The sequence below is a fragment of the Drosophila ficusphila genome, unplaced genomic scaffold (assembly GCF_018152265.1).
Source record: "Drosophila ficusphila isolate 14025-0441.05 unplaced genomic scaffold, ASM1815226v1 contig_106, whole genome shotgun sequence".
Lineage (NCBI taxonomy): Eukaryota > Metazoa > Arthropoda > Insecta > Diptera > Drosophilidae > Drosophila > Drosophila ficusphila.
Window position 1 is genome coordinate 6,902,842 of NW_025063993.1, and position 18,247 is coordinate 6,921,088.

Genomic DNA, 18,247 nt, shown 5'->3' on the forward strand with positions numbered 1-18,247 from the left:
AAAATGCAAGCAAGGATTACCCAAGTAAAGGACGCCACACCCAACAGATCCGATGCACTATCAAGTTTACCTCGATTTTTTATACAAAGCTCGAACGTTTTTGTATTAGTATTTGTAAGTTCGAATCGAATCAATTAATCTCCGCGAACAAAAAGATAAACGACGAAATAAGCATAATTCAATTTGTATTACGGATCCCTTTTTACTGGCTTTATATATGATAATCGATCGAGCGGTTTTTAATTCGTCAACAAAAATTTTCTAGTCCCATACCAAAACACAATTTTTGCCATACTCGTATATCTACTTAACCTAAGCGATATATATTTAATAAATAGGCAATATATTTAACGTGCGTCAAACCAAAAATCGAATCGAAGAAATCAATGCAATATATTCACTAAACGAGAAATCAATGCAAAGTTAAATCATAAGTTAATTGACATAACCTCAGCAAATACGAGTATAGTATATTAACAAACAAACGAAAGAATCTTGAATTTTAAGCAGCGTAAGAACAAGCAAATTGCTAACCTCCAGCACAGAAAGCCCAACAACCGGATGAAAAAGTCAATAAACTGTCAAGTTTTAAGAAGCGTACGAGATTCTAAGCGAAGCAAAGGAGAAATGATGATACCATACCATAGTCATGTCATGTAATCGAAGAAATCTAAGCAGATATAAATTATTCTTATAAATAAAAACAAAAATAAGTAGTGTTTTAATTCCAAAGATGTGGAAAAGTAAGTATCTAAATGATCCTGGAAAAAGGCCAGTTCCAAAACATACTTCTCAAAACAGCTGGGCTAAATAAAACATGAGATTTTAGTTTATTGAAATATGTATTTATTATTTATTCTGTTGTTGTTGTATTATTTGACTTATATAGTTTGCGATTTTTTTTTCATATTCAAGCACATATGTATGTATGTATTTTTCTTGTATTTTTTGTATCTTTTTTGATGTTTTTGTTACATTTTGGAGCTTTTTGCGATTTTTTTGTGTATTATTTGAAATGTTTTTATGTTGTTTTTGTTGGTTTTTCGTAATAAGGATTTTAGTTACTGTGCTGTTCATTTCTTGCATTGCATAAATGACAAAACGCCCGGCCGCCGGCCGCTCTGAAAATGTTTTGGGCTGCGATGGCGTTTGGCATTTCTGTCGACTATCTCATCAACCTCAGTTACCCCACCCGCCCTGCAGGATTTATCCCTCGGGATATATAGCCCGCATAAATCTATATGTATGTAGATGTATAATCGTTATACAATATTAAAGTTACTATTTTTTTACTTGCTCTTTGTTCTGGTTTTTGTCTGTGAGTGTCTGTGTTGCTTAGTGTAAGTTCTTGTTGTTGTGGTTGTTTTGCTGTTGTAGTTGTATATAACATGGCTATAATAGGACGTACTGATCCCAAATTTGTTGTTAGCTTGTTAAATTTTTTTTGTGTTTTTTCTTGTTACATTAGTTTTTTTTTTTTGTTTCTTTAGTAATTGAAATTCATAATTTTCACAATATTTGCTCTTTGTTACCGACACACGACACGCTCATAAGGTTTGGTTTTTTGTTTTTATTTTTTTTTTTTTTTAACTTTTTCTCGTATATATAGATTTTTTAAAAATTATTTTTATAATCTTCATTAAATGGTTTCAACAGATTTGGCGCAGCAAATTTAATTTGCCCTTCATCGTCACACAAAACTTTTCGTAATTTCCTTTTCTCCTCGATATTTTTTTGAGTTTTCTCAATGCGTTTTGTTGTTGTTTCAAATAAATATTTACGATGTAGCATGTATGTTTTTGTATAATATGTTATGTAATAAGTTAATGCAACCGTCTGAATGCAACAAAAGAATTGGCGAAACAACTTGGCGTGTGTTCACAAGCGAAGATCGAATAATCAAGGAAATAATAACATTAATATTAGGTATGTTTACGTTAATGAATATGTAAAATATATATGTACTTGTAGATATAAATACTCTCTTCATGCTTCACTCCATTGATTGGTTTCTGGTTTGATGTCGCTGCCGCGGTTGCTGTTCTACATAACTGTTGCTGCAGCAGTACAATAATTATTCAATAAATATAAGTCGTTAACAGTAAGATTGAAAGCAGTGAAAGAACAGTTTTCGAGAAGTACAAAAGAATACGAGTAGAGCAAGATACAGTAGAAGCAGGAACTATCCCAGACATAGATAAATGTATTTAGAGAGTGTTGCTTTTATACAATTTCTAATGCAATTATGCAAGGATTTCGTTGCCATTCTAGATTAAATACTTCATAGATTATGTTGCTTGTTTCCTTCTTCTCACTTTGTTTTGTTTTCGCAATGGTTTTTAATTAGTTAAAATTAAAGCAAACTAGTAGAAAATAGTATACGTATACAAACGTTTTGGTTTCATCTCTCAGACACTTGGATTTCAATTTCATTTTGCTTCAGCCGGCCACAACACGGTTACAGTTGCGACTAGTTGAAGACAAAGCGTTACAATGGTGGAGGGGTTAGTTGGTAATATTACAAATAAGTTTCGATTTCAGACACGAAAAGTTCTCTTGTTGAGTTGCCGTTAAGTAGTTTCGTAAATATTAAATGTATGCCTTTGCTATCAATTATTATCAATTACAATCGTTTCCAATAGTGTTTGCTTGGTTCTAGGGATTATATTCGTTATAAATTTGCGTGTGTATGGTTAGGGCGACAAGTTCACGTTGCTGTTAGTTGGTTGATTGGTAGCCTGCTCGCTTATGGCTTGCGTACAAGAATATATATAGCTGTAGGTAGTTGTCTTTGATGTGCATCTATTATCCTTTCTTGCTAATGCAACATTTCAGCAATCTACTCCACCAAATTGCCTAAAAAATAAATTTGAATAGGTTAAAACCATCTACAAAATTACTATAAACCTGTTCTTACCTGGAATGCGTGGATGACGGGCTAGAACAGAGAAGCCCTTGCCTTGCGGTCCCTTTGGTGCGCGAATGAGTATTAGGCGCGGCACAGTATCATCGCCATTGAGCTTTAGGCGCGAGATCAGACGATCGGGACGATCGTTTATTTTCAGAACATTGCAAGCCGATGACTTTCCATTACGCTGATAATTTGAAACATACAACCAGTTAGTTTAAAACTAATACAAGTTTTAATAAGCGTCTACCCACCTGATTGGTGACCACGGAGAATTCCACAGTATCGCCTGGATGCAAGGCGACGGTATTGCCCTGCACCTCGGACATGTGGAAGAACAGCTTCTTGCCATCTTCCACCTCAAAGTTAAGGAAACCAAACTGCCCCTTGATGGAGTCCACAGTGGCGCGTTTCTTCTGCCTCACGGCATTCACGCAGGCTGCCCGCCCGCTCTCATCGATGCGGAAGCTAACCAGATCACCCTTCTGGAGCAGATCCCTCTTGTTGACCAGACTAGTGATTCCGAACTCGTGTTGCGAAATGACAGTGGTGCGTGACTCGTCTAGAATCTCAATGAGACCGGCGTATTCCTGCTGGTCAGGATTGATGCAGCGCAGCGGACGAGCCACCACGCCGTTGTGCGTGGTTTCCAGCACTGCGGGCTGGGGAATAGAGTTCTTGGGCAACATGCGGACATTCTCCGCCGGCAGGCAGTTTCCGGAAACAGATGTATTCCCATTGCGAGCTAGAGTGTACTCCACTTCCTGACCCAACTCCAACCAATTGGGATTGCCCTGATAGTTACTGAAGTGAAAGAAGACCTCCTCGTCGTGGGACAGAGTCTCAATGAATCCAAAATTCTCCTTCATCACGGCTATGAAGCCACGGTAAACCTGACCGGCCTCGGATCCGGCATGGTTATTGTTCTCCAGCTTGAAGTCGTCCAAGTGGCCCTGATTGTTGCTTCCCACGCTGCTGGTGCTGCCACCGGGGCTACCGTGCATCACATAGCCATTCTGCAGCGAAGCGTTCGAGCTGCTGCTACTGATTCCATTCGACAATCCCGACAACTGGTCGTTCTGGTTAAGGTTACCACCAGCATTTGTCTGGTTAAGCAGAAGCTGCTGCTGCTGTTGTTGCTGCTGCAGCGAAACTTGCTGTACGTTGACGGCTATACACTCCTTGTTACGTTTGACCTGTTTGATTTAAAATTGTTATTATACAATCTATTTATTTAATTAAATAAAAACCTAATTTGATTTCTGTGTTGTGTACTTACCATGTAAATATCGAAGCGCACTCGCTCTCCAATCCTTGGTGGTTTTTCGCAGTCTTTAAGAAAATACATTATAGTCTTTTTAACATCGCCATGCTCGTAGGTAATCACACCGCCCTCGACGCGGTCTTGAGATTTAATTGGGCTCTTGGGTGCCTCGCGTGTCACGCAGCCTGTTCAGAAATTTCACAGATCAGTAAATTATATCTTGGAATAGATGAAAACTAGGCATACCCTCTATGTTGCTGGCCATTAAAGTTTCGAATTGCACTGAGTTGGGCGGCAAGTGTTTTATGCGTATGGCCTGCAAACGCGAGTTATTATAGGCCAATCCAGGCTCCTGGATGACAGTGAATTCCACCTCATCATTGACATCAATTTCGCGGCTCTAAAAAAGCATAAATTTGGCCATTAACAACATATTTATCATGTATACTTATTTTTAAACTATTATGAATTTGGATTCATATTTATTCTTACCGTATCTAAAACTTCAGTAAAATGGAAAAACAGACGCGGCTGACGCTCAACGCAGCGCAGAAATCCGAAGCCCTCCTTAAGCGAGGCAATGGTACCCTGCTCCCGTTTTTCGCCGGAGACCTTGAAGGTCTCGTCAAGCAGAGCAATAGAGGTGGCGCGCTGTAGTTGATCACGCCGATCGGTGGCAAGCAAAAACTGCACCCAATCGCCGTGGCGCAAGGTAAAGTCACCCTTCTGATCCTTGTCTCCAAACGGCACCTCCACCTCAGAGTAATCCAAGGCCCGATAACGAATGCGACCCGGCAAGGGATCATTATTCTGGCGAACCGGATTATTGCGATCAAGCGACTTGAGCACCTGGCCCTTGTACACCGTGCTGTCCACATCCTCAAAGATCACCGATCCCGGTGCTAGGCGCGTGATGTTGCACGCAAATTCACGGCCCTGCGGAGGCACAGAGGCAGACTGCATTTTTGCTTGGAGGATGTTGGGGTTGGATGGATCGCCGCTGCCACTTACGCTCCGCGTCTGAATTGTGAACTCGACATCGTCACCGGGACGCAGCTCCACATTGCCCTCTGCCTCTGAGAAGTGGAAAAAGATCTCCTTGACCACATCGGCGCGTTCGATGAAGCCGAACGACTCCTTCATAGAGCAAACGACGCCGCGATACTTGACCGGCTGAGCCGGATTTTCCAGGCGAATATGGCAAGCGCCTAGATTACCTCTGTGAAAGAAAAGAATAATGCAATTAATTATATTTATTTATTTCTTAAACTACATTATCCTCACCTTTGGTTCGTTGCGATTTGGAAGCTGACCTTGTCGCCAGCGCGCAAGTTGACATTGCCTTCCACATCGTCTTTGGTATAGGGTAAAAAGAAACACTCGCCTCGATTCTCGTAGCTTATACGACCGGTGGTCTCGCTGGAGTTGAGCACATTGTTTGCACTATCCGTGCGCAGCTCGGTGGTCACCGTGCCGGTGACGCGCTCCTCGGAGAGAACAACCTCTGGGGCTATCTTCGACACTTGACTAGCTATCGGCTTGCCGGTGCGGCGATCGTATGTCATCTCAAACTCCACGGGGTCGCCGATTTTTAAATGATCAATATTACCGCTGAATTGCGAGAAGTGAAAGAAGAGGCGCGCCTGTCGCTCGCAACACTGAATGAATCCATAAGAGTGCTAAAAATAATAGGGAACAAATGATGTTTAGGTTAAATATTGCGGTCAAGTGAAAGTTTCCGTCTGCCACTTACCAACAACTTCTCGATGATGCCAGTTTCCCGTGTGGTCTGGCTGGGATCCGCAGCTGCAGCCGAAGAATTGCTCGACTGGGAGCCAAAGATCGATGAAGAGCTCCCAGCTCCGTTGGTCAAAACGCTGTTAGACTGGAATACCCCGATTTGGGGAGCATTCTGGATGACATCGTTGACCTCGTTGGCATCAAACATGCCAATGCTGGGATGTTGTTGCTGCTGCTGCTGTTGATGTTGCTGCTGTTGTTGATGTTGCTGCTGTTGCTGATGCTGCTGCTGCTGTTGTTGATGTTGTTGCTGTTGCTGATGTTGTTGCTGTTGCTGGTGTTGTTGCTGCTGCTGTTGCATATGTTGTTGCTGCTGCTGATGGTGATGCATGCTCTGCTGCTGCTGTTGATGCTGCTGCTGCTGGGGCGATGGTCCCTGCCCTTGCGGCTGCAAACCCAGCGTGGTTGAGTCAAGCGTAAAGGTTCCAATGGTCGGAAAAGTCGTCGGGATTCCCAGGTTGCGAATGGCATTAATGTTAAAATATCCATCGCATGGCAAGTTGTCATAGATTTCTATAGAACAAGTTTAGAAGGAAAAAAGAAAAGATTTTTTTAAATTATATACTCATTTAAATGGTAACAAATAATTTCAATTCATACAAAAAAAAAAAAATTTAAGAAGCTCATCTTCGCAATGATATGTTTTGTAAATAAAAGACCCAGTTCCCCACTCACCTTCGCCAGTGCGGTACACCTTCGATTGCGTATTCATGTTGAATTGATTGATAGGATATTAACAAACAAATAAAAATGCTGATAAGGACTAGCAAATTGGAGACTGGTTCTTGGCGATAGTGATTGCGATTGTTTAGGTATTGGGCGGTCAGCGGTATAACCCGAAAACCCGATAATGGATTCGAATGACGAGAACAATTGGAACGAGAGTCGAAGTTAGAGAAAGCGCGAAAAAAATTACCGAAAACAGATTTATTGATCTCACTTTTGTTTGCTTTATACGGGTATTTTAATGTTAAATTTTTATTTTTGTGGTTTTCCGTGTATTTTTTATATCAAAGAGAAAAAACTAAGCAATAAATACGTATTTGTTTTTATTTTTTCGTTTGTTTTGTTTTTTGTGTATATATATTTTGGCTAAACACTGGCACAAGAGGCACTGAAATTCCTTGTCTTCGAAGTTAATAAAAATTTTTGTCTTTTCTTGAGGGCATGCCCCGGCAAAAAATTGTTGTTCTTGCTTTCCTTTGCTGCTATTGGTTTATTTTTGTGTTCCTTGTTGTGTGTTTTTTGTTTTGTAAAAAATGCCGACAAATATTGTAACGTTGTTGGTTTGTTTTGGTAGTTTGAAGTTCCTTCCTGGGTCTGTTGTATGTTTTGTTTTTAAAGTTGTTTTTTTTTTTTAATATTTTTTACTCGTTTTGTGTATTCAAAATATTGTTGTTTTACGATGAAAATGCATAACAGCTGCTGCCGTTGGTGTTTTTTGTTTTGTTTTTGTTTGAGTTCTAAATTATTACTGAATTATTGCATTTTGTTTGAAATGATTTTTTTTTTATATTTTTACTTTAGTTTTACTAGAAAAATACACTGGGAATACTTTTTACTTTTGGGTAGATTAGCTTTTGTTTGATATTTGAATATTTTGTTTTTTGCTTGATTATATTGTTTTTGTTTTCTATATAGTATACATATATATAATATATATTTTGTAGGCAATCGTTGTGGTTTATAGGAAGTAGTAGTGATTTATTTTAATTTACTTTCGAATACCCTTAGTACAACGATGATTTTTGGGGACGAGGTTCGATTCTCCTTCAGCTTCTTCCTCTCGGGACTTCCGTTACCGGTTCCGCTCTCTGTCGCTTTTCTTCCTCTGTTTCTCGATTTTCTATTTTTTTTTCGCTGTACGTTGCTATTACTTTTCGGTTGCACAATTTGTATAATTTGTTTTTTTTTTCTTTTTTTGTTACGGTTTTATTGCTGTTTCATTTACTATTCACTAAGCAAAAATTATGAGTTTTAAGGTTTTTGTTTTTCATATATAATAGATATAGGACACCCGTTATGTGGAGTTATCCTCGCTCATTTACTATGTTGAACTTTAAGCCTACGGTTTATTTTGTTTGTTTAAATATATATATTTTTTGAATGCGTTTTGAAGTCTTTTTATAACCTAGGGTTTTTATTTTTGCTTTGTGTTGGTTGGTTTTGTTTTTTTTCACTTATTCCTTTGCTTTGTTTTCTCTGTTCTCGCTTACTAGATTTAAGCTTAGTTTAATAGTTTATATAATATAATATATAATATACTATAGTATATATGTATCGAAGTCCTTTAAGATATCACGAATTTGTTTCAATGTTTTTATCTTTTCATTTGCATTTGCTCTTAAGTGTAAAGTTGTTGTTGTTGGTTTAAGATGTTTTTCTGTTCTCTGCTACCTCTTGCTCCTTCTTCGCCTATTTTTAAAAATTACGGGTTTTTCCTTTCATTCCATTAGAGATTTTTTTGTAGTTTTTCTTTACGTTTTTCTTTTTTAATTATTTAAATTTATAAATTTACAGTAATTATCACAGAGTTGTTAAATCTTTCTTTGAATTTGTTTTGTTTTTATTTTCTCCGTTTTACTTCCGTTTGTTGCAGTTGCTTTTGCTGTTTTAGACTTTTAACATTTCTCACTAGGTACACTTATAAAAAAATTTAATTGAAAACTAGTAAAAACAATGTTTTGTTGAAAAAAATAAAAACTGTTTCTCGGGCACAAGGCCGCAGTTTTGAATTTGTTACTCGTTCTCTATATATTTTCTTAATCTGTCTATTTTTCACTATTTTATTATTTTTATTTAATTTTATTGGCTAAGTTAAATTGCTGGTGTTGTTGTTGTAGGTCTGTGTAAAACGTGACTTAAAACTTATAGAATTCTTGTAGATTTTTGGTTTTAAATGTTTTCTTTATTGTTACCGTTGTTTTTTTTTTAGTATATATTTTTTATTCACACTTTTTTGCGGCACAATTGTTGCTTAATCGGTTTTATTCTGCTTTTCTTGTTACTCCTTCTATTTATCTCTCTGTCTCTCACTTCCTTTTTGCCCTTTTGGGGCTTTATCAGTTTTCCTTCTTTTTTATGTCTTAAACTCTAGCAGTGTTTTTTGTTTGTTAAATAATTTAGATTGATGTTGCGTTTTAAATTAAATCGTTTTTAATATGTTTAAATTATTTGTTGTTGATTTACTCCCGGTTCTTTTGTACTTTAAAACATTAATTCAGTTGTTTGTTGTTGGTTGGTTGTTTGTTGTTGCTGCTGCTTTTGTAGCTCGGTTGCTGTTGTTGTTGTCTTAATTTAAATTATTTAGCAAATTGAATTCACTTTGACTTAACAACAAAAAATTCGTAATTAAATTAAAGCTTTTCAGGAAAAATAATGAGGAATTTTGGGATTGATTTAGCGTTTTTTTCAAGTTTGTTTTTTTCAGTTTGGTTTTTTTATTCGAGAGTCCGAACGCCGCAGCGCCGTTGCCTTTACTTATCCGTTAGTTTTTTCGGTTTATTTTTTTGTTTTCAGTGCTTTTTGCCGTTTTTGTTTACAACTCTGCTTTACTTGTTCCTCCGTAGTTTTTCTTTTATTTTTTGCTTTTCTTTTATTATTTTTTTGTTGGTGCTTTTGAGTATTGACGAGTTAATTTCACAGCGTTTCAATTTGTTTGGTTTGTTGTTGTTGTTGGTTTTGTTGTTGTTTTATTTGAAAGTCTTCGTTTCAAGCTTGGCTTGTTTTTTCTTGTTTTGTTTTAATTTTATTTGCGCAGTCGCTTTATCTCCCTCTCTTTCTCTGTCTGCCTCGCTCACACCCACGGGCGGCGTAAAAATTCTCGTTTTTTCCGTTTTGTGTTTTTTTCTTTGCAAAGCAAACGAAACAAAAACAAAGAGTCCAAAAAACTTAAAAGTTTTTGCTTTGACTTTTTCCTTTTGAGCTATGTAGTTGTTGTTTCTTTTTTTATATATTTTTGCTGTAACTTTCAATTATTTGCGGTTTATATTTTGCATGTATTATTTTTGATTGGTTTTCGATGGTGTTTTTTTTATTTTTTTATATCATATTTTTTGTTGTATTTTTTATTATTATTATTTTTATTCAGATTATGATGAAAGTGATGTCAAAACGGAGTTTTAGTTACAAAAGCTGTGGAATGAAAAAAGAGAAAGGGGGAAACGGTTAGGAAAAATCGAAGTATTTATATATCTTTTTATTTTTTTGGCTAGTGAAATCTACACCAAAAAAGTCTTGCTGCAGTTTTATCGATTTTTCAGTGTTGCAAATGGAGAGATTTTCGCCTGCCGGAAAAAATTGCACACACACAGGCTCATCCTACTACGCACCCACACATGAACGCTCATACACACGCACACGCAATTGCAATTGTAAACTATTTTTACACATTATTGTTGTGGTTTTTGCGTAAAATTAGCAGGCAGCCGACTGTACACACACAAGCATAGCCACCCAAGTGCCAACTTGGTAAAAGTTTTTTTTCTTCAACTTTTTTCGGGCTGCAAATTTGGTACCCCTTAAACGCACACACACACAGGCACACTGAACTGTCTGGCAAGTTTGAAAAAACGTCATTTAGCCATTAAAAACCTTGTTTCTCTGGCACTTTTCATGTCTATCCATCACAGCAGCATTCACGGCACATTTTCCACATATTTTCGTTCCGAATCTGAGTTAAATAATAGTCCTATTCGAAGCGAAAAAGAATTTTCTCGACCAGCCACACGTACCACACGACAGCACAACAACTGCGAGCGGACGCCATGTTTTAGAGTTGTCACTATCGTTTGCTCTAGGTTCGTATCAAGAATACGATGTTTTTTTCATATCAAATAAAACTCACTTAATTTTAAAGAACGAGCAAGTAACCCAAACTGAATATAAATGAGCTTCGAATAAAAAATAAAAACTGTAAAACATACTTAAATGTTGTTTGTGTGATGCGCCTGACAAAGTGAATCAATTATGGACATATTCTGTTAATTTTTAGGCATTGTAAATTTCAGATCTTAAACAATTTGATCCTTGTAAATACTCTAATATATTTGCTTAGATATCGTCTTTTTGATTTTATTGAGGATTTGAGCTTTATTATAAGAATTGAAAATAAGGTATGTTTCAAAATCTAAAAGTGATCATCAAGACAATATTTTAATGTTATTTGAGTAATATTTAAGTAATCTCGACAGCCCTACCATGACTTGGGGTGGCCCATTATGGATGGCACTATCGATGTTTTGCCGACAGCATTACAGTGTTGAAAAGTCTCCGAATCAAAAGCACTCGTGATTTCACTTGTCATGGGTGTACGCATGGGGTACATGTTTTTATTTATAAAAAAAAACTGGTAAAAAACCCTTTAGCTATTTGCATGTGTGAATTGATCTGCACTCCAATTATTGTTAAATATTAAGAATAAGATTTTTTTGCGCTTAGAATTTGTCAATGTAATTGGTACATGGCGTAGCTTTTTTTTTTGTTTTAAGTTCCATGTGTATTTTTAATAGATTAAACAAAAAGTAAAAAATCATATTTTGGAAGCAATTGCCAAGAAAAGCCACATACATTTTGCCGATCTTGTTTTTCAAGCTTTTTTTAAAAAAAGAAGAAACAAGTAGCAATTTAAAGTAAAGGCACGAATTAGTTTGGGGCTTTTAACGAATTTTATTAACGGCACCCTGAGCAAATCGCTAGGTGACTAACCAATTATTAACTTAGATAGTACAAATAATTATGATATTACGGGCTCTAATATTTTGTTGTTTTTGATCGGTTTTTTGTAGATTTAAATTTACAAAATCTAGTTTATTAGTTACGGTGCCTTTTATACATTTGACAGTGCACAATGTTATAATCTTTAATATATTCTCAAAAGGCCCTTGCTAAAAATATCTCTGGGCTAATTTTAGTCAAAAAGATTAAATATCTTGTTTCGGTTAATGCATACATTTCTGTTATGAGCACCTCGATTTGGTCACACATTAAATTGCATCTGATTTTGCATACTTTTGGGTAAATTAATTGCCGAGATTGAATTATATATCAATACACATTGAAAATGGTCAAACGGTTGGTCTTTGTGTACTTCTGAGGTTGTTTTTACTTTTTTTGCAATAATTATTTGTATATGGTGCATTTTAAAGGAGTTATCTATGACCTTATATATGTACAGTGCATTTAAAAAAGTCAGAACACATTTAATAGAAATTTTTGTTAGGCCTTCCAGTCATACAATAGTTAAAAGGTCATTAGATTGGCTATTTTAAAGTTGTTCATGTCACAACCTACTTTAGTCAACTCTAAAACACTTAACATAATATATTTCGAAATATTACATGATTTTCCGGCACGCAAGTGAAACATGAACAGCTTTAAAACCCAAGAAACAAATGTAAGGCTTACTGGTAATATAAGATCGGGCCGTAAAATGGTCTTGAAAATCATTATAAAATGTCAAGAATTTTTTGGCAGTTTGCCCACTCACGTGCAATACAAACTTGACAATTGCGGACTCGGGTAATTTACAAATGTTAAGTACAACACGCAAAACTGAAACCGAAACCTAAATGTAAATGCTCAATGAGTTTTACATACACAATTGTTTGCTATGTAGGTAATAACTAACGTTACATATTATTCCTTTCTCTTTTACTTAAGAACTATGTAAATATCTGCAATTAACTAAGAAAACAAGTTGCGGCAAGGCGAGAAGAGGGTGTGTTTCAAATTTAGGGCCTGCTGTCGAACCCGGCGAAGTCTGAGGCCTCTGATTCATCGTCGTCCCTTTCGACACCGATGCAATGGATCCCGGTGCGCAGCATGGGCGTTCCCTTGCCCTTTCCCAAGACCCGGGCGGCGATCACCAGTTGCAGCACCTCCTTGGAATTGTTCGAGCTGACGATGTGAAGGACCTCGCGCAGCAGCTTCTCCTTGTAGGCGAAGAACTCGATTTTCATCTCGAAAAAGTCATGCTCGTCGTGCTTGGTGCCCGCGAATTCCGTGATCTTGCAGTGCAGACTCGGTGTGGCGCTGACCACCGGCTCGAACTTGCTGCCCGGCTTCCCCGCATCGCCAAAAAGCGACGTCGGGAGCTTCAGGTCGATCAGGTAGCGATGGTTGATCTGCAGAAAGCCCAGGCTGACCACAATCGTATCTCCAGATCTTTGATATGTCACACAGCTGTCTGATTCGAAGTCATCCTTCACCGTAGTCGAATCGAAGTGGACGTGGTGGTCTGAAATGGAGAAATTTAAATTAAAAAATGACTAACAAACAAAATAACACAACAATGGTTCAAACATGAGCATACTTAGTATATTTATTTTAAAAGCTTGAACTATTTTAAGTATAGCAATAAGTAAATTAAAAACTGACCTCTTGCAAGCAACATTGCAGCGATTTCGTTCGTGCGCAGTGTTCTCTAAGTTATTTGCATTTTCAAGATTTGTAAGCGTACACAGAATTTAATTGAAAAGCGTATTTGTTGAACAAGCTGGATGGATGAATTAAAAATTGTGTTTCTCGCAGCCAAAGGTCGGCCAGGTAGACAAGTAAAATCGAGTAAAATTACCGTCATAAGTATTCCGAGATAAACAAGCAAGCAGGCAAACAGAAGTCTCGGCCCCGCCTCGAGAAAATTTTCCCCAGCGGCATTCGCAACGGAAATTGCGTGTAAGCGTGTAATTAAACGCCCCTACCGCTTCCCTAGTTCTTACACAGAAATAAATTTATATTACTTGTTTGTACCCTAATATTATGTATCAAATACTCTTTATAAAATTTAAGTGTATTTAGCATATAAATTTAATAGGTTTTTCCTTCTCTTCAAACATTTTTGTATACATTTATTATAGTTATATTAACTACAACTATTTGCTTTAATTAGTGCGAATACATTTTCTGTGTAACAATAAAAAGGTTGATTGGGGAATTGAGACGAAAGTGAAACCGGGCAGTATTAGGGCTTAAATCGCATTAAAATTGGGTCAATTGGGACCAAGTGCACTTGCTGCTCGTTTGAGATTTAAAGCGTCAAATTCTGTGCTGACACTCGCACTCCAGAGAGCGAATCGCGCGATCTGCGGAATTGAATTTATAAATAAAAACCTTCCGCCGTCTTTTAATTGCCGCTAACACATGCCAATTGTTCGGTAACAATGATGAATGGGCGGAGCACTGTCGAACAAACTGTTGAAAAGGCAACTCATCATGTTTAATATATTTAGTGTTATCGAAAACTGAAAGAATATTTTATCTGGCTGAATATATGACTATATTTATTATTTATATCAGGAGAACTTTGTACAAAAACAATGAGCTGTTAAAAAAGAAATGCCTAATAGCAACATACAACACTTGTATTTCTTAGATAAAGTTTTTAAATGTATATTATTTTTTGAAGATAAAACTTTAGAATCTTACTCAGACTCACTGTCCGTTTTATGTATAAATCACAATCAAAATTAGCACTCTAATCTTACTAATGACTGGCATGAGGCACTGAACACTTAAATATAAATAGTTTTTATTGGAATGGCTGTTTTGTCATGCAATTAACGAATCGCTGACAAATGTTTCTGCGGCTATAAAATTTCGACGCCCAAACGAACCTCTAATCAGACCTCTAATCACTAGCGTGCAATGGTCTGAGGTATCTAAAAAGTCACCTAGTAATCACATACGATTGCCACGGATATTGTTCGCCATATTTCATGGCCCCGAAAAAGTCGAGTCTACGCCAAAAATAGATCCCTTGGCTAGTTGGTCATGGCACTGGGATCGGCAATTGTGGCAGAAGTTTGTTATTTTCAGCGAAACATTTCCACATAAATGTGAAAACACAGACAGTGCGTTTCAAAAAATTGATATTTGTTTGCAGAATCTGCTTATTTATTCAATCGGAATTAGTTGTTCTTTTTCAAGGTGCATCAACGAAGGGTAGAATCTTTTTTAAAGTGTTGAAGGAAGTAGACATTTTCCACGATTTCTTTATGCTTCTGAAACTTGTTGTACCTTTTGTTTTCCGCTTTCAGATATTATATATACATTTTGTTCGGTTCTTGTGTCGCAACTATTGGAATGTCTGCGCAAACAGTTGATATTTTATTTTCCCTCTTTTCTTGACCGTTCCTCTGTATTCTGTTGTTTATTTTGGGTGATCGCCCGCTCAGCATAACGTATTAATTAATTTTTGCACTTTAATGTGCAGGAAATGTGGACATGATTTTAATGGTTAATTTATTTCATTTCTTACAAACGCCGACGAGGGCGAAATTGAAGCAATTTTCCGGTCGCTCCTTTGCCGTTTCGCAGTATGTAAGCAATTTATTGTAATCCAGCTTAATCTGCTTAAAGCCGATTCAACAATGGAGACGACGTCCTACAAATTCGTTGCCAAGTGTCGCGGGTGAAAAGTCGAATGTTATTTTTATAAATTTCATTTAGAGTCATGCGCGTCACTTAAAAATCTCGCTGGCTGGTGGAAAAAAAGTCTCACGTGCCCCCCAATCACCATTGATTAACCATTAATGGAAATTTACAATCAACTCCGGCAACTGTTATTGCTAGAAATTCAAATTTGATGGACAATTTTTTGGGATTTCATCTCTGCCAGTGCCGCAATAGATACAATTTTTTGTATACAGATAATTTATCTGATGCACATCTGACAGATTGTCTACCAATTGAATTCTCGTTGGCTTTCTCTATGTATTTTTCAATTGGTTCGTTTACTCAAATATATTCTAAATGAATGCCTGGAAATGGGGGCCCGACAATCCGTGAAACTCTTCATGCGATGAACTGCATGATCTAATCTATCCTCTACCGAGAATTGATTTAAATGTTTTCAAATAAACATTTGAAAAATATAACTAATAAATTGATGCAGAAATGCAAATGGAATGTCTAAAAGAAAACTTCGATTTGCAGTCATTTAAATTTTTTAGAGATTATATTCACTGGTGTCAAAACCTGTTTTAACAAGTTATAATTTTTTATGTTTGCCAAATTTGTCAAAACTAACTGGCCTTTGTCCAGATTTCCTCCCACACATTCCCAATTATATAATTTGCGCCCATCAAATTTGATGTACTTTTTATTGTTGGCTGTACTTGTGGGTCTGCCCCATAACTAATGCTTCCCTAAGGTGGATGCCATAAAAAGGCAACCATTGGCCGTTTGGCTGTACGTGCCAAAACGTATATAGAATATGGAAAATGTAAAAAGAGGGGCAAATACAACAAAATGCAAACATGCATAACAATATTGTAAATTCTGTTTCTCCCCCCGATTCTAAAATCAAAACAATTGAAAAGGTGTCCGTGTCCCAACGAGACAAATATCAATCACGAACACCTCATGGGCGGTGGGTTGGGTTGATTTGGGTGGTAATCGAGGGGGCTGAAGGCTCCTCAAGCGGTGCTCCCTCATGCAACAAAAACAACGAGGCTAAACAACGTGCCCGTTGCTTTCCCAGACTCTATAAATAGCCCAACTCATGAGGATTGCACAATTGCATATCACTTTATAGGAAAAAAATAAAAGAAAATGTACAACAAAAGCCGCCTCTGCTGGCGGTCAGGTTTTATGCAATTTAATTAGCCCAATGGAAGGGGGATCGTTGTCATTGTTATTATTGTTGTTGTTGGTTCTGGGGTGCTGAAACTATAATCTCCGGTCGGGCGCTAAATGAATTTACAATTAGGATTGCCCATGCAAACGCTCGGCAAATATTATCAAGCGCTAACTCACGACAATTTGCATGGGTCGGCGATAAAGTGTAGGGAAATGAATTTTAAATGCTCTACAAATAACCACATTTAGGCAAAACAATAATAAACGATTAATGACAATGGGTTTCCAGGTAGCTAGAAATCTTGATCTAGATTCTCTACGGAGAACAAAAAAATTTGAAAACGAGAAGCAGGGAAATTGCCCTCAAAAAAAAGAGGCTTATCTATTCTTATAGAAAAAAAAACAAAATTAAATTTAAAACTAATAAATACTAAATGTTCCGCCACTTGAAACAGCCTCTTCAAAAGTTAGATAAACGCCTAATTGATATAAGTGTGTATACACAGAAATGAAAATAATTTCCATTTCCCATGTGTTTATGGCACACAATTCATTAACTCCTGTCAGGAGATCATAAATTAAAATTAATCTAAGACAATTTAAGAACGTTTCAACGGGCTCAACTGCCACTGATAAAATTCTGGTCGAGCGTCGCTTGAAAAGATAAGGGAACCCATTTAAGTCACGCGAATTGCGACAAACGCGGGAAACTCATCGATTTCGCCGGTAAATGTCAAATGATTTGTGAAAGGGCGCAAAGTGGGTGGTTAGTGGGGAAAATTGGCTTAGCTTTGACCATGAACAAATATTATTTTTAATATTGCGGCAGAAAACCAGGAAGAGGTCAAAGCACAACAATAAGTAGGAAATGAGAGAGGATGAAAAGGGAATGTGTGAAGTGGACAGGAAGGAAATGCCAAAATACACACTCACTTTGCACTGCAAAATCTAAAATGTTCAAAATAGTTAAAAAAAAATATTTTAATTGTTTACTAATTAAAACACATATATTTTTACAAAACAGTTTTTGTGATACAGTTGCCATTGAGTTGACATTTTATATCACTCATATTTTTTATCAATTCAATATCCTAATATTTTTTTTCAGTGTGTCCCAAGCATGCATGAGTGTTGTTTGGCCGAAATGCAGCTGTCCTGAATCCCAAAAAAGGTCAACACAAAACGATTTTCCTTGACTTGCCTGACTTGCCTAAATTTAGCCCAGTTTTCCGTCATTCTAATTAAACATAAATATTCGCAAAAATCCACCGAAGCCCCCTTTACTTATATTCTTTTACTTAATCAAAAAATAAAAGCCCAAAGCTACCGGGTTGGCCTAATGGTGTTTTAACGCACTTGAAAAGCTTCTATGCAAATATTAGACATCCTCTTAATGGCTTTGTAAATGAATTGGGTAAACACCAAAACGGTACGAATTTTTACCTTGGTGCTCCAAATTTTCTGTTCCGGCTTCGTCGCACATTTTAGCAATCCAAAAATTTGTGGGCTTTTTTGTATTTTATTTCTTGGTGGGGAGATTAAATGCCAGCGTTTTCCCTTTTCTTCAGATTTATTTGGAAATGGTCGACGCGCTTTTTTCGAGTTTTCGCAATTATTAGCAGCGGTTTTGCGATTTAAATCAGTTTCCAACAACGTCGAATAACAAAATAAACAATCAGTGTTACCATATGGTGACC

At 36.8% G+C, this 18,247-nt stretch overlaps 2 protein-coding genes across 3 annotated transcripts; both read right to left on the minus strand.

The window, feature by feature from the left end:
* Positions 1 to 1,076: 1,076 nt before the first annotated feature.
* On the minus strand, positions 1,077 to 10,741 carry LOC108089019 (cold shock domain-containing protein E1). Of its 2 annotated transcripts, none has more exons than XM_043208648.1 (10): positions 10,706 to 10,741; positions 6,648 to 10,106; positions 5,926 to 6,485; positions 5,457 to 5,851; positions 4,665 to 5,391; positions 4,419 to 4,572; positions 4,188 to 4,357; positions 3,163 to 4,104; positions 2,918 to 3,095; positions 1,077 to 2,856 (listed from the first exon to the last, which is right to left on the minus strand). In XM_043208648.1, exons 2-10 carry the CDS (start codon positions 6,682 to 6,684, stop codon positions 2,840 to 2,842), a joined length of 3,180 nt encoding a protein of 1,059 aa, XP_043064583.1. In that variant the 5' UTR covers positions 6,685 to 10,106; positions 10,706 to 10,741; the 3' UTR covers positions 1,077 to 2,839. The 2 variants fall into 2 exon arrangements, with proteins under 2 accessions (XP_043064583.1, XP_017042593.1); XM_017187104.2 differs by lacking the exon at positions 10,706 to 10,741 and adding an exon at positions 10,566 to 10,699.
* An 874-nt stretch (positions 10,742 to 11,615) lies between these two features.
* LOC108089063 (UPF0687 protein C20orf27 homolog) lies at positions 11,616 to 18,219 on the minus strand. The gene is made up of 2 exons (XM_017187172.1): positions 17,994 to 18,219; positions 11,616 to 13,209 (listed from the first exon to the last, which is right to left on the minus strand). The coding sequence occupies exons 1-2, from the start codon at positions 18,031 to 18,033 to the stop codon at positions 12,704 to 12,706; spliced, it is 546 nt and encodes a 181-aa protein (XP_017042661.1). The 5' UTR covers positions 18,034 to 18,219; the 3' UTR covers positions 11,616 to 12,703.
* Positions 18,220 to 18,247: the final 28 nt, after the last annotated feature.